This window comes from Saccopteryx leptura, chromosome 11 (assembly GCF_036850995.1).
Source record: "Saccopteryx leptura isolate mSacLep1 chromosome 11, mSacLep1_pri_phased_curated, whole genome shotgun sequence".
NCBI lineage: Eukaryota > Metazoa > Chordata > Mammalia > Chiroptera > Emballonuridae > Saccopteryx > Saccopteryx leptura.
In genome coordinates this window covers 55,619,651-55,634,814 of record NC_089513.1, presented here as the reverse complement: position 1 = coordinate 55,634,814, position 15,164 = coordinate 55,619,651, and the positions used below count along the sequence as shown (strand labels likewise).

Genomic DNA, 15,164 nt, shown 5'->3' with positions numbered 1-15,164 from the left:
CCAGGATCTTTTTTTAAATTGTGCAAAGAAGGTTTAGTAGCTATCCTCCTTTCTCTAAGAGATAGTGCTGTGGGAAGCAGAGGCCTCCCTGAGCATGCCGGTGCCTCGGGACCACACTCAGCACACTGCCGCTGGTATTCGGTAGGGGACTAATACTGGTAACGCTGATGTTTCACTAAAGAGCAAAACCCCCTTTGACAGAGACTGACTGATAGAATCAGAGCACGAAAACAAGGAATCTGTTCAAGGTCCTAATGGATAGACTTATGTACGAAATGTGGCCCAAAACAGTTTCATGATGTTTTTCAGTGTTAAATGACACATCGGAGACATGGCTTGGCCAGACCTCTGATAATCTCTAGAATAGATCTTTTTCTCAGTTTCCTCAAACTCCTCAGCTTATTCAAAGCTTCACAGGAAGCTGCCTACAAATGCTTCCAAATCAGGCCCAGAAGCAGCACTGTGAGTGTGTGTGTGTGGGGGGGGGGGGGCGGGGGTTAGCAGCCCGGGGCCCCGCCTGACACCTTTCTGGGAACTATCTCAACTCCAGGTGTCTAATCACTCTAAAAGCCGCTGTCTCCACTTTGTCTGATCTCCCTCCCCTCCCCTCCCCTCCCCTCCCCTCCCCTCCCCTCCCCTCCCCTCCCCTCCCTTCCCCTCCCCTCCCTTCTCCTCCCTCCCCTTCCTTCCTTCCTTCCTTCCTTCCTTCCTTCCTTCCTTCCTTCCTTCCTTCCTTCCTTCCTTCCTTCCTTCCTTCCTTCCTCCCTCCCTCCCTCCCTCCCTTCCTCTTTCCCTTCCCTCCCTCCCTCCCTTCCTCTTTCCCTTCCCTCCCTCCCTCCCTCCTTCCCTTCCCTCCCTCCCTCCCTTTCCTGCCTCCCTCCATCCCTTTCCTCCCTTTCCTCTTCCCTTCCCTTTCTTTTTTTAGTTTTGTTAGTTTACATTGAATTTATTGGGTAACACGGCTTCAGGCACTCTAACCTCTCACTAAGGGTCCAGATAGGGCAACGTGCTGACCCACTGTTTTATGGCAAATGGTTTGAGAGGAAGATACTACCAAGTCTCTGGGCCACAGCGGTCTGAAAGGGAGGAACAGGATATACTATGATAAAAAAGGTGCTGCGCTGCTACTATGTTCTTGTCCTCTGTCCAAATGGGATGCTACCCAATGCAATGTCTTTACCTCTACAGTCTAATAGGGAAGATACTATTTATGCCCTTCTAATGTTTATAATTAAAAAGGGTTCTTAATGGTTTAATGCGTTGGAAATGCATTAACAACGTTGCCCTTTTGGCAGAGCTATTTTAGAATCAGAACACTTTTTATTTTTTCCCTGGTAAATAAATTTACATTAAAAATAAATTATGCTCCATTCAGTGAGTTCCTTGGTCTGTACCTACTCTGCACACCAGCCGCTATTAGATCTCAGGCCAGTTCCCAGCTGCCCTGAGTGCCCACGAGTCAGACCCGAAAGTCCAAATACACGTTGTAACGCCAGAGGCAGTTCTGTACAGAAGAGATAAATCTGACTGTCCCTGATCTAGGAAGGAAACCAGCCTGGCTTCGGCAGGGTTTAATTTCAGCGCAGCCCCATTCCCACCAGCCTGTTTCGTTTCCCCCATAAGAGGAACTAAGAATAGTGAACAGACCCAGTCGGGCCTTCGTGCAGCACAGGCCCTCCAGGGATCGGCTTCCCGTACGGCCCCCTCCCTGCCGGGAAACCTCCTCACCGCTCCCTTCCCACATGTCTCATTCAGGTGGACTTAAAGTGAGTCGCTCCAGTGTCACCACTGCACAAACAGGCGAATTCAAATTCAAAAACCAATAGTAACCTAAATCTCACGCGATTTAGACTGGGCCCGGTGGGAAAGAGGATGCTATTACGTAAACCGGACAAGACATTTTCAGGGTATATAAGACAACCCCGAACTTTACCCTTGTATATAGTAGAATGCTCCCGCAGGCCAGGGTGTTGGCCTCTGCTTTGCGGGACTGCTGATCCCTCCCCTCCTGGGTGTATGTGTTCGTCTACACACATGTATCTGTTCCAGCGTCACATACAACTACCAGGCTGGTTACCAGAACAGGGGATACATGACAATGCACAGCACACCAAGTGGCACACACTGGTCTCTCTCCAGTCACAGGGCATTGGAAGGTGGAGTGACTAGAAGTAGATGAAAATTATGTCCCACCTCTGTGTCATTGACAGCACTCTGGATAAAATGGCTGTATTGGATAAAAATGAATTTTAAGGTAACAAATATTCAAAATTTTTATCACAGTTATACTATAAAAGGTTCTAACTAGGCATATATAAAATAAATATATACCTCTGCAAATAGGTATTAAATTTACTCACCCTTACTAGTTTGAAAGAATAGTATATTATTTTTTTAAAACTTCTAATTATTTAGATCACTCTTTATCCTTGACAAATACAGAGGTAGCAGCTGATGCGATGGCTACCCCACTCTGACATAGTATTTCTAGGTACTCGTCCTTACACTCTTTCATAGGCAAGTACTACCTTCTTCAGTAGATTTCCAGAAGTCGTAAAGGTAAACATTTTTAAATGCTGAATATTATTCATTTAAATTAAAATCAGAGTTGGGGCTTAAAATCTCAAAATAGTTTACAAAGAATCCCATAAGCTTAATATATGTATATTGCCTGTACATTTCCTCCCTCCAATACTCTAAAGTCGTCAGTCCTGAAGGCAGGATCTTGCTTTGTTGTTACACCCATAGGATCTGGGAATGTACCTCGCAAATATGGGTGTTCAATAAATATTTTATGGATACGTTTTTAAAAGATGCAATCACTCTTTTTTCAAAGATTTTTAGTTAAGTTAATTCTAAAGGACACATTTCAGTTAGGCTTTCCTTCACTTTCACCAGTCTTAATCGTTAAGTCGTTAGTTTATCAACATCCTTCTTTAACTCCTGGGGCCAGTTATTAGCAAGCCACTTAACCACAGTTAAACAATAACCAGGATACATAAAAAACCCAATATCCCAAAATAAAACACATAAAAAGTCCACTGCGAAAATTAATCTAACTGCATCACTGTTTCTCTTTTTCATGTAGCTACTACCACTTAATGGCTGGTGGTATACAGGCTGCACATAATTATAAGAATATAAGATAGAATAGAAAACAAAACTAAATTGCATTTTGCTTAAATGGATACTGAAGTAATTTAAACCCTCTGAGGTTACCCAACTACAAAGCTAGAAAATAACTGAATATGTGTTTAACTCTTGAAACTAGTTCTTGACTATGATTTTTTTTAAATACCCCAAACAGACAGAGCACTTATATAATCTGTAAAATAACTTTACAGATAATATCTAGTCTAATCTTCAAAAACATCTCTGACAGGGCAGATGAGGAGGTAGAACCAGAAAAGCTAAGTGATTTGATCAAGGTCTAATGTGGAGAATTTATGTATATATTTAAAAACAATTTTCAGATGCGCAAGAACAAGAACTCTGGAAGTGTGCTACAGTGCAATTCTTTCAAAAAATCTGAACAGGTATGAGATTGCGTCTGCGAGCCACACATGGAAATCAATTCCACTGCCCAGAGAAGGACATTAAATAATGACCGTGCCATTTTAATGCAAGAAGCAAAATACATTTCACGGTGTCACCAAAACATAATAGGACAGGTCCCATTGGTTCAGTACAAAAATGACAAAAAAGCTTGCCCAAAAGGAACAGATTTAATAAAGACAAAGAGAGAGAGAAAGAATGCCATGTCATGATGCAATGCTTAACTGTAGGAAATTCTATGTGACCATATTATAAAACAATGGTCCTCAGATTTTCAATTTACCAGACAAATAATATTTCCAAAATATCTAAGGCAATGAAATTAGGTTGCCAACATCTCACTCTTTTGATTGAAAATGTTAAAAAAAAATTTAAAAGACAGTTAACTTTTACTGACCACTTGCTATATGTAAGGTTCTCGTCTAGGCACCTTATTTCCATGAGCTCATTAAGGTGTCACGGCCACACTACAAGATGCATATTATTATTATCACCCCTGTTTTATAGATAAGACAACAGCAGTCCAGGCAGGTTTTCCCAGGGCACACAGAGCTCTGGCCGGAGCCAGTACTCAATCTGGGCAGCCTGGCCTCAGAGCCTGTGTTCTCAACCGCTGGCTCTGGTTCTAGTACTCTCTGATATCATCATTTTCTAAAAGGGATACTTTAGCAGAAAACTCAGACAGGACATCTCAAAATAAAAGTCATTTCTTAAAATTTACTTTTCAGGTAGTATGAAAAACTCTTTTTTTCCCCTTTTGCTCTGATTTTTGTAAACCTCCACTGGCCTGCAAAGCAGGACTTGATACTCCATAAGCATAATTATGGAGAATTTGGACAAGTATAGCATAAAAGTAAACCTCAGCCTATCAGGGTAGGGACACACAATAAATTGTCTCATTAGAAAGGGAACAACACATAAGTCATAGAATCTTCAAGTTGAGGTTTTCAGGTTCAATCAGCTCAAGCCACTTCTGAGTACAGAAATCCCTCTCCACACGGTCAGGTTTTGCTACAATGGACACGCCATTAGAAATTCTCTATTCATGAGTCTGCTCTTGACATATCTGCACAGACACCGTTCTCTGTTTCCCATCACTTCCCACTGGTAGAGCGAGGTTTCAGAATCATTCCTGCTCCCCCCACCCAGCATAGTCTGTTTTGTGCTCTCTCTGTCTCTTACAATGCAGGAAAGAAATAAATACAATAGATAGGGCACTGGTAGAGTAAGACTATCACCTCCTTCACCATGAGCATTTTGCTTTCTTAATGCAACCTAGGATTATATAAGATTTTTTTTTCGGGGAGAGAGGGAGATAAGGCAATAGCATTACAGAGTGATTAATACAATATGCATCATATTTTAGATTCATATGCATTTAAGCCAAGCCTTCAGTTTTTCTTTCATATACGTGCTGTTGCTAAATTGTATTACTCTAATGCCATACTAGTAGTCCTGGCTTTTTGAACCATACCGGATGAACATGGAATTATTCCTCTCATCTATCACCCTCATAGATTCTCCTCCTGGTTCAAGCCTGGCCAAGGACATTTTCCATTGACTTCCCAGAATGCTTAGGGTCGCTCTCAGCTTGTGAGACCCATGACTTGCTCTTTATGAACCCCTAAGTGCTCACAAACCAACTGAGCAATAGTCTGGGACCACTCTCCAATTCTTCAGTCTATAGTTTGCAGCAACTGTCTCCTTCCCTGTAAATAAGTCTGCTTTCCACAGTGTACCACTGTTCCCCACAAGCAACCAGCAGTCTCATTTTCAGATTTTTCTCAAAAGCCTTAGGTCGAGAGAGGGTGAAATTATATCTCTTCCTACAGTAAAAAGCCTCATCTGACTTCCCTTTCCTCACCCACATGCCATGCCTCCCCCTCTTATTTCTAGCTCTGATTCTCTCACCTAACATTCCCTAAGACTGACTTGTTCAACTAGCATAATTTCAAAAACATTTAATGCCAGTGTGTGACATGCCAAGAACAGCAAAAGCAGGTTACAAATGGTAAGAGGAAGAGAGTGCTTTATCATTAGGCGTCCTTGCTTAAATGAGGCTTAATACTTTAAGACATCGTGTTGGCATGCAACTATCAATTCAAAATTGGTTTTAATTTTTTTAAAAAGGACTGTCAAGCTATTATAAAGGCTCACTGTCTCTTTGAGAGTTACATATTTCCATAGCAAGCATCAATAACAAAGAGGCTTCCTGAAAACAGAAATGCATGCAATGTATTCAGGGGGAAATGTATATTGTAATTGTGTCAATTGCTGAAATGTACAGGCAGCAAACCAAGAGAAAAGACAAAATATGTAAAAAAAACCCCAAACAAACCAGAACTAGAACATAGTAGTTGGGGTAGTTAGTGACTAGAATGAAATACTGTATCCTCTCTCTAGTCTAGACAATGCAATTCTAACCTCTCCTTGAAAGAGAAGACTATATATTTGTATACCCCAAACAGAACCCTCACAAAGAATGAGGTGGAATAACACTACAGGCATTGCTTCTTGAGCATGCTCAGAGAAGGGCGGATCACACAGGCTTCTGTCCTACTCCTAACAAGGAGATCACAATATCTGCCCTGGAGACTTCACGAAGCAGTTATAAAACAAATTATAGAATTGAAAGTGTTAAGCCTAATCCGGAGGGACCTGAAACATTGAAGACAGGAACAAGGTCCGTCGATTACACATCAAAGCTTTATTGTCTAGCTTGGCCAAGCAGCGGCTACTCCGACAGAATTCTGAAGGAAAGCGCGCGCAGGCCCTTGGTTCTACTTAGTTTTTATAGTTTTGTAAGTGGGAAGTACAGAAGCAAAAATTGTAATTAGGAACCCCTTACCACTATTGGTTATAGTCATATGTCCTTTAACATGATAGGACCACGTTCAATTTGCAAGCCATACAGCCTTTTGGGGAAAACAAAGTTTACAAGCCAACACAATGGTAGAAAGATGTCTCTTTACATATTAAAAGGCATTCCTATATTATCTAGTGTTCATCTGCTATCTCTCTGTCCTGAGTCACACGTGTTAACCACATGCATTTACATAGGAGAGGTAGTTTCTGTGAGGACAAATGCCCGCAAATGGCTCATTGCTATGAGAAAAGGTTTATTTTGGCTTTTCTCTCCCTGTACCTGGCTAGCCATTCACCCCTTTCCCCACAGGCGTGGTGGAATGTCTGGGGATCCATGTTTTCCTCCCTTTTGCATTTACAATACAATGCCAAGGGCCATCCTGACTATGCCAATCACACAGTACAGAGACTATCCTCACAATTTCTCTCCACACCTTAACCCAAATCAACAAAATGTTTCTCAAGCCTCCCAAAATATTAATATTAATTCTGTAGCTTTTGGTACTTTACAGCACCTGCAGGTGAAGTGGCTCAGTGGCTCCTCAAAAGCAATTCCAATATTGGAGAGTGATATAGACAGTGTTCTCCATTACATACAGTGTTTGCATTACAACCGATGATAAATTATTTCACAAAAAGAAAGGGAAATTTATCCAATTTAAAGTGAGTGAGGAAATGACATGACTTAGAGAATGAGAAGGAGAAAAGGGTTATCAGCTCTCTCCTTGGAACTGCCAGTCAGGACTGTAGGGGCCACTAGTCCAGACAGCGTTCTGTTCCAGAGACTCTGCCCTGCCGGGGATGTGAATGTGCCCCACGGACCTGGGAAGCCGACGCGGGGCCTACGAACACAGGCCCAGCACGCTTCCCCAGGAGGAGAAGGCACCTGTGCCCCTTTTTAGTAAGAACATTAAAAAAATGAATAATTTTTTTTCCATGAGCTTTGAAATTGTGAAAACAGTATTCCTCTAATTATAAAGAAAAAATGAAACATCTAAAAAAATATTAAGTTTTAATCATTTCTCCTAGCAGTCAGGATCAGAATGTAGTACTTAAAAACCGAAACATATTGATACATGTCTTGTTGGGCAAACCGTTGTGTTTCAAGTGTGGAACAAGTGAGTCAGGTTTGCTTGCCTGTATTTTGCATCAGTGCAGGGCAGCGCCATGTGTGTGTGGTCTGCGGAAGGAAGGCTACAGGTGCTTGCCCTCAGGGCGGCCGATGGCCTTCCTGCTTGGGAGGGGCCATTGTTCGCTACTGTTAGCTAGAGAAGGAGTCCCCCCCACCCCCGCCTGTTTTTGCTGGGGTGGGGGGGGGGAGAGAGAGAGAGAGAGAGTGTGTGTGTGAGTCAGGGCTTGGGAGCCCTCAGATTTCAGCCCAGCCTGTTTGGCTGGGGAGTGCTGTTTTGCTTTGGGGGCCTGGGAGTCCGGTGGGTGAGTCAAGGTGAGTCTGGGGAGTGGGACGGAAGCGGTCTTCCCTGCCTGTTTGCTGGTCCACTGTTAAGAGACTTTAATGAACAGAATGGCCCACCATTTTCTGGCTCCACTGTTCCTTTACCATCTCTCTGAATCCAATAAGCACCTGCATGTGCATGGCCACAGCAGCCACTAGCCTTACATATCTTCTTAAATGACGCTATGTGAAGAATCAATTAACTCGGCCCTGGCCGGTTGGCTCAGCGGTAGAGCGTCGGCCTAGCGTGCAGAGGACCCCGGTTTGATTCCCGGCCAGGGCACACAGGAGAAGCGCCCATTTGCTTCTCCACCCCTCCGCCACGCCTTCCTCTCTGTCTCTCTCTTCCCCTCCCGCAGCCAAGGCTCCATTGGAGCAAAGATGGCCCGGGCACTGGGGATGGCTCTGTGGCCTCTGCCTCAGGCGCTAGAATGGCTCTGGTCACAACATGGCGACGCCCAGGATGGGCAGAGCATCGCCCCCTGGTGGGTAGAGCGTCGCCCCATGGTGGGCGGGCCGGGTGGATCCCGGTCGGGCGCATGTGGGAGTCTGTCTGACTGTCTCTCCCTGTTTCCAGCTTCAGAAAAAAAAAAAAAGAATCAATTAACTCCATAAAAATGTGTGGACTCTCTCCACCTGAACCCACAATTCAATAAAGGGATTCCTCATTTAAATGATAAAAGAGCACTTCAGTATCCCAATATATTTCTCTCTACTTCTGGCCAGAGAGTAGCCATACAGAAACAACATTACACCCTCTAATGGGAGCTACCTTCAGGTTTTGATTTTTACAAGAGTCACCACTTCTCTGTCCACCAACCCTACTTTTATTTAAGCTGCAGAGCGGGTTCAGCACAATTAGAACTATAAAATCTAAACTTAAAGACTGCATGCAGTCCACAAATCACCCTGCTTATTGTACAAATGGGCTCTACCGCATGGGCAACCAGCCCTCCATTAAATATCCATCAATAAAAACACAGCTTAAAGCTATCTCTTAGATGGAATCTATTATTCCAGAGCTCCTCTAGGCTATAAACACATGAACTGTGAACATAAAACAAAGGGGCCAGAATGAGAGGATCTGACCTATGAACAGATATCTTTAAAGCAGAGGCTTCTGTCAACTGTAGGCAGAACTCCTACTTGAGCTGTGTGATACTCACAGGAAGGTGTAAATAAAGAATAGGAATAAAGGGATGGAAGCTGCCTGAGAGACATCAAGCCTCGAGGTCCTGAAGTCCACAGGCTGCTGGGCTTCTGTTCACAGACAAAGGGAGCTACTTATTCCGCCGAGGATGCTGCCAGAGCCGGGGGAGGGCGCCGGCCACCTGACCACTGACAACGCCGCAGTCTCCACCCAGCAGGGCGGTGAGACTAGTCCCGAGTTCCCCACACTCACCGGCACACTTGGTCCTGGTTCGGAGTGCTGGCCCGGGAGATCCAGTGCCCCCCTCCCCGGGCCTGGTGAGCAGCACGCTGATCTCATACTCCGTATCTGGGTCGAGGTGCCCGATCTTGTAACTCGTGGAGTCCACTGGCTGCCGGTCATTCCAGCTCCCACTTGCGGTGCAGTATTCCACCTCTCGGGCGACAATGGGCCCGTCTCCGTTAATGGAGTTGGCGTTGAGTTGTATCCACAGGTAGGTGGCCCCCACGGAGGCCAGCTGAGGGGGGGCAATCGGAACAGGTGGTTCTGAAAGGCAAACCCAACAAGCGTCTTTCAGGCCCTCTGGTCTTCAGTTTGGAAAGAGCTAAACGTACATCAGTTATTCAAATACATGAACACTTCTAGAATAAATGGATGGAGAATGATTTTCTTTAGACTATTAACAAAAACACACAGCTAAAGGTTTTCGCAATGTTCCAACGTGTGAAATAAGCTATTTTGAAAACCTAAGTTGCTCAAGTAGGTACTGCCTCCAGTTTGTTTTGGAACACCACTCATTTTTTCCTCAGACTTCAAAGGATTTTATTTTTCACTAAAAGTAACTTCTTATAGGTCTCTCAAGTGGGAGTATGTAAGCTCTAGGAGGCACTCTATTGCAAACCTCCTTATTGAAAATGTCTTTGAAATCATCAAAGGTGCTAGTTATCTATATCATTAAATTTTGTTTCTTTATACTTATATTCCAAAGACATCATCACTTTATAAACATAGCCCAAATAATTATAGTTTCTCTCATCATAAACGCATATTCAGGAGGATTCGTTTCCCAAGAAACTAGCACAAGGGACTCGTTTAGCTTCGGGAGAAGCCAGCAGTGTGGATAAGAAAGTCCACACTGTGGCCGTTCAGGGCATGTCCAGTAACGAGTCTGATGAAATCGGTGAGTAAAGAAAAGCTCTGAAGCCAAGCACAAGCTCTGCTCAGCGTGATAAAACTCTCAGAATCAACAGCAACCTCTCTTTACCACCCAAGAAAGTCTCTCATCGTTTAAAACCTAGGACCGGCCCTGGCCGGTTGGCTCAGCGGTAGAGCGTCGGCCTGGCGTGCGGGGGACCCAGGTTCGATTCCCGGTCAGGGCACATAGGAGAAGCGCCCATTTGCTTCTCCACTCCTCCCCCTCTCCTTCCTCTCTGTCTCTCTCTTCCCCTCCCGCAGCCGAGGCTCCATTGGAGCAAAGATGGTCCGGGCGCTGGGGATGGCTCCTTGGCCTCTGCCCCAGGCGCTAGAGTGGCTCTGGTCGTGGCAGAGCGACGCCCCGGAGGGGCAGAGCATCGCCCCTTGGTGGGCAGAGCGTCGCCCCTGGTGGGCGTGCCGGGTGGATCCCGGTTGGGCGCATGTGGGAGTCTGTCTGACTGTCTCTCCCCATTTCCAGCTTCAGAAAAATACAAAAAAATAAATAAAATAAAAAATAAAAAAAAATTAAACCTAGGACCAACTCTTTCCGGATCATTGTCTGAGAAAGAGACGGGAGAGACAGATCATCTTGTTTTAAATAGTATTCCCAGTACATTATTGAGAAGCTAGCTGAATGGACCCTCAGGTACCAAAGGAAGGCGACCCACATGGCACTGCCACTGTGAGTGGCACCATACATGATATTAGGACAGGAGATCGTTGTACAAAATAACATGTTTGTATCTTCATGAATCTCCATCTGAGAAAAAAAAAAACATCAGATCTAGTGATTTCTTTTTTTTTTCAAGAATATTTCTGTAGGTGTTTGTGCCTCTTCGGTGTGTTTTTGCTTTTAACTCCTCACTTAGCTCGTATGAATCCACAGAAAACAAAGGCTGCTTGTTGTGTCGTGCTTACAGTGGCTTGCACTATGCGACCTCTGTCTGCTCCATGGCACATGCAGCTGCTCGGTCCCAGGCATGCTTCCTGTGGAACGGGGTCACCGGGGAGCTGGTACCCTCTGACCTTGGTCACTGAAATGATGCTAGGTGATACCTAGACTTGATTTAAAAACCAGCAGTATCAGTTCCCTTTGTTGGGATGGTGTGTCTTTATTATTTTCTGTATTCAAAGTGTTATAAATGGCCCTGGCCGGTTGGCTCAGTGGTAGAGCGTCGGCCTGGTGTGCGGAAGTCCCGGGTTCAATTCCCGGCCAGGGCACACAGGAGAAGCACCCATCTGCTTCTCCACCCCTCCCCCTGTCCTTCCTCTCTGTCTCTCTCTTCCCCTCCCACAGCCAAGGCTCCACTGGAGCAAAAGATGGCCCGGGTGCTGGGGATGGCTCTGTGGCCTCTGCCCCAGGCGCTAGAGTGGCTCTGGTCGCAACAGAGCAACGCCCTGGATGAGCAGAGCATCGCCCCCTGGTGGGCGTGCCGGGTGGATCCCGGTTGGGCGCATGCGGGAGTCTGTCTGACTGCCTCCCCGTTTCCAGCTTCGGAAAAATACAAAAAAAAAAAAAATACAAAAAAACCCCAAAAAAACAAAGTGCTATAAATCATACTGACTTTCTAAAATAGAATATCATTAGCCTAAGTCAAAATAATAAAATACTAATTTATTTTTTATTGATTGATTAATTTTAGTGAGAGAGGAAGGGAGAGAGAGAGAGACAGACAGACAGGAACGTCGATCTGTTCCTGTATGTGCCCTGACCAGGGATCAAACCGGCAATCTCTGCACTTCGGGACAATGCCCCAACCAACTGAGCTATCCAGCCAGGGATAAAAAATTAATTTAATTTGGGGGAATACAAATTTACTAAATATTTTTCCTATTGTTTATAAACTACAACTTTATGCTAACTTTTCATCTTTTTAAACAGTTCTGACTTAACTCATCATGATTTAACATCAATTTATTTCACTATGGTGATTCCTTGAACCAGGACATGCAATGGACCTTTCATAGTACATCCTAAGACGTTTATGCAGCTAGACTGAAAGAGCACTTAATTACTTTGGAGTTGCACATGTGCACATGCTGCCAGGACTACTGAAATGCCATGCAAAACACAGCTCAGGGGCAAGGCCACAAAGGTGACTGAGCACAACAATTCACTCAGGATATTATTATCCACATCTTAAAATAGACGTATCTTTAATGCTTGTTTTCCCCAAGAATATTTGCTATATTTATTCCCTATTAAGAAAACTACCTAATATGTTAAATCAAATGAGAGATTCAACTAGAAGCTGGAAATTATTGAGACAGATATTCAAAAGAAATTATGGATTGCTGGATACATCATTAAACAAATAAGTCAATACTAAAATTTTGAACACATTTTCCCAAAAAGAAGAAAGGAAGGGAGGAAGGAAGGAAAGAAATAAGGAAGGGAGGAAGGAAGAGAGAAAGGGAAGGAGGAAAATCTATACTAAGTGATAAAAAGCAATTTAATTCAAGTGAAAGTGAAAAAAACATGATAAAGGTAATAATCAAACCAGCAAAAAAATTATTTATATACATAGATATATATACATATTTCTAATCAATATACATGTGTGAATGCCTAATGTATATCTAATACAATTAAATACGATATTAATATATATGCATATATACATCATTTTGTAAATTATATAAAACATCTTTGCTGTTGATTACAATAAGCAACGTACCAGTGGGAAAGAGGGTGAGCAGGTGGAGGAGGGTGAAGGAGGGACAGATGGGGATAAAAGGAGACGACTTTGGATCGGGAACACACAATACAAAATACAGATGATATATAATAGAATTATACTCCTGAAACATAGATCATGTTATTATCCAACGCCAACACAATAAGTGCAATAAAAAATGAAATAAAAGCAATGGCAGTCATCAATAAGATAAGAGTAATAGCTAAAAAAAATATGACCTGGGCTTCATTTGGGAAGCAGGAGCCAAATCAGTATGTGGCCATAAGAAAGTGACGAACTCGATACAACAAATATTACACGCATATAAAAAAAACTGTTACAATATACACAGGTGGCCTAAAAATGTTGTTGTAGAGGTAAAAAAGTAATCCTCTCTAGTTAATACTTTATTGAACTAGTAGAATCCACCATGTTATTTCATTTTTTAAAATGAAATGCATGTAAAATATGGCTATAAAATTGTAAATGGAGAAAAAGTCAAGTTTCAGAGGGGAGCCATGTCTGCAGCCAGGTGTCACCAGCTTTGGCCATGTGCAGGGTTGTAAAGAGGCCTAGAGAGTTTGATCACTATAAGCCAAGGTACCTGTTGGGTAAACAAATGTTTGTTATGTTTGCTACCTTGCACTGGGGCAGTGCCTTGTGTGTATAGTCTGTGGAAGGCTGGGTGCTTGGCTGGGTGCTCGCCCTCGGGGCAGCAGATTGCAGATTGTGGACTGCCTTCCTGCTTGGGAGGGGCCATTGTTTGCTGGGGAATGAAGGAGTTTTTCCCCCCAGATTGTTTTGCTTGAGAGTTATAGAGAGACGGAGAGAGAGAGAGAGAGAGAGAGAGAGAGAGAGAGAGAGAGTGTTTGGAGGGTGAGTCTGGAGAATGAGTCCAGGCTGTAGAACCAGAGACCGAGTCAAGGCTTGGGAGCCCTGATTTCTGCCCTGCCTGTTTGGCTGGAGAGTGCTGAGGCTGGTGGGGGCCTGTGAGTCTGGGTGAGTCTGGGGTGCTGAGGGGCTTGGGAGCCCTGATTTCTGCCCTGCCTGTTTGGCTGGGGAGTGCTGAGGCTGGTGGGGGCCTGTGAGTCTGGGTGAGTCTGGGATGCTGAGGGGCTTGGGAGCCCTGCCTGTTTGCTCATCTGCCATTATGAGACTTGAATAAACAGAATGGCCCACCACTTTCCAGCTCCACTGTGCCTTCAGCATCTGCCCGAATCCAATGGGAACCTGCGCGGTCGTGACGGCCACAGCCACTGGCCTTACAGCACCCCTGCGCTGTCCTGAGGCAGGAAAATGAGCTGCATGAGGGTGAATAAGAACGCACTCATTCTTTGTGTTTATGCTTGTCCTGCCAGACTGACATGTCTAATTCACTTATAACTCGCAACAATTAACTTTGCCCTAGAGGCAGTTTTTAAAGAAGTGACTTGTTTGCATCACACTGATCACAACACAGGCACGATGCCACAAGATCATGGCACTGGCTACTCACAGCGAAGCGAACGCAGCACCTTACATCAGAAACCACCACAAGGCATTAACCCAAGACGAAAATTATGTACTAACAAAGATAGTAAGTAACTCAGCCGTGGGCACACCGAGGCTGTTCTGCTGGACTTGGTGGTAAATCAGGGGTCCCCAAACTATGGCCCGCGGGCTGCATGTGGCCCCCTGAGGCCATTTATCCGGCCCCCGCCGCACTTCTGGAAGGGCACCTTTTTCATTGGTGGTCAGTGAGAGGAGCATAGTTCTCACTGAAATACTGGTCAGTTTGTTGATTTAAATTTACTTGTTCTTTATTTTAAATATTGTATTTGTTCCCGTTTTGTTTTTTTACTTTAAAATAAGATATGTGCAGTGTGCATAGGGATTTGTTCATAGTTTTTTTTATAGTCCGGCCCTCCAACGGTCTGAGGTACAGTGAACTGGCCCCCTGTGTAAAAAGTTTGGGGACCCTTGTGGTAAATGGTGCCCATTTTCTGTAGAGACACTCCTCCCTTCCTGGAGAGCTTCAGCAGGGGCTGGTGAGCACACCTACAAAGAGTTTGTTTCCTTGTAGATCTCACACCTAAACTCAAACACTGGCCAGACAGGCTAGTTGAAGATCCACTAGAAACCAAAATTCATATGGATCTGCTAGGGCAAATATCTTTTCAAGCAGAGACGTGCGCTTCCTGACACCAAACACCCCAGCCGCAGGTTAACACTGCTTGTCACCGAGAAACACTGCCTCTTGTAAGCCGGGGTCACTGACGCTGCAGCGGTG

At 44.3% G+C, this 15,164-nt stretch overlaps 1 protein-coding gene and 1 non-coding gene across 5 annotated transcripts in view; one reads left to right on the top strand and one right to left on the bottom strand.

The window, feature by feature from the left end:
• PTPRM (protein tyrosine phosphatase receptor type M) overlaps nt 1-15,164 on the bottom strand; it is an 893,280-nt gene that overhangs the window by 445,970 nt on the left and 432,146 nt on the right. For all 4 annotated transcript variants that reach the window (XM_066353181.1, XM_066353183.1, XM_066353180.1 and 1 more), the window contains exon 7: nt 9,276-9,569. In XM_066353181.1, the coding sequence (XP_066209278.1) occupies nt 9,276-9,569 (294 nt within the window). The remainder of the gene's footprint in view (nt 1-9,275; nt 9,570-15,164) is intronic.
• Nucleotides 11,363-11,438, top strand: TRNAT-GGU (transfer RNA threonine (anticodon GGU)). Its single transcript has one exon. It is a non-coding gene; the product is annotated as a tRNA-Thr (tRNA).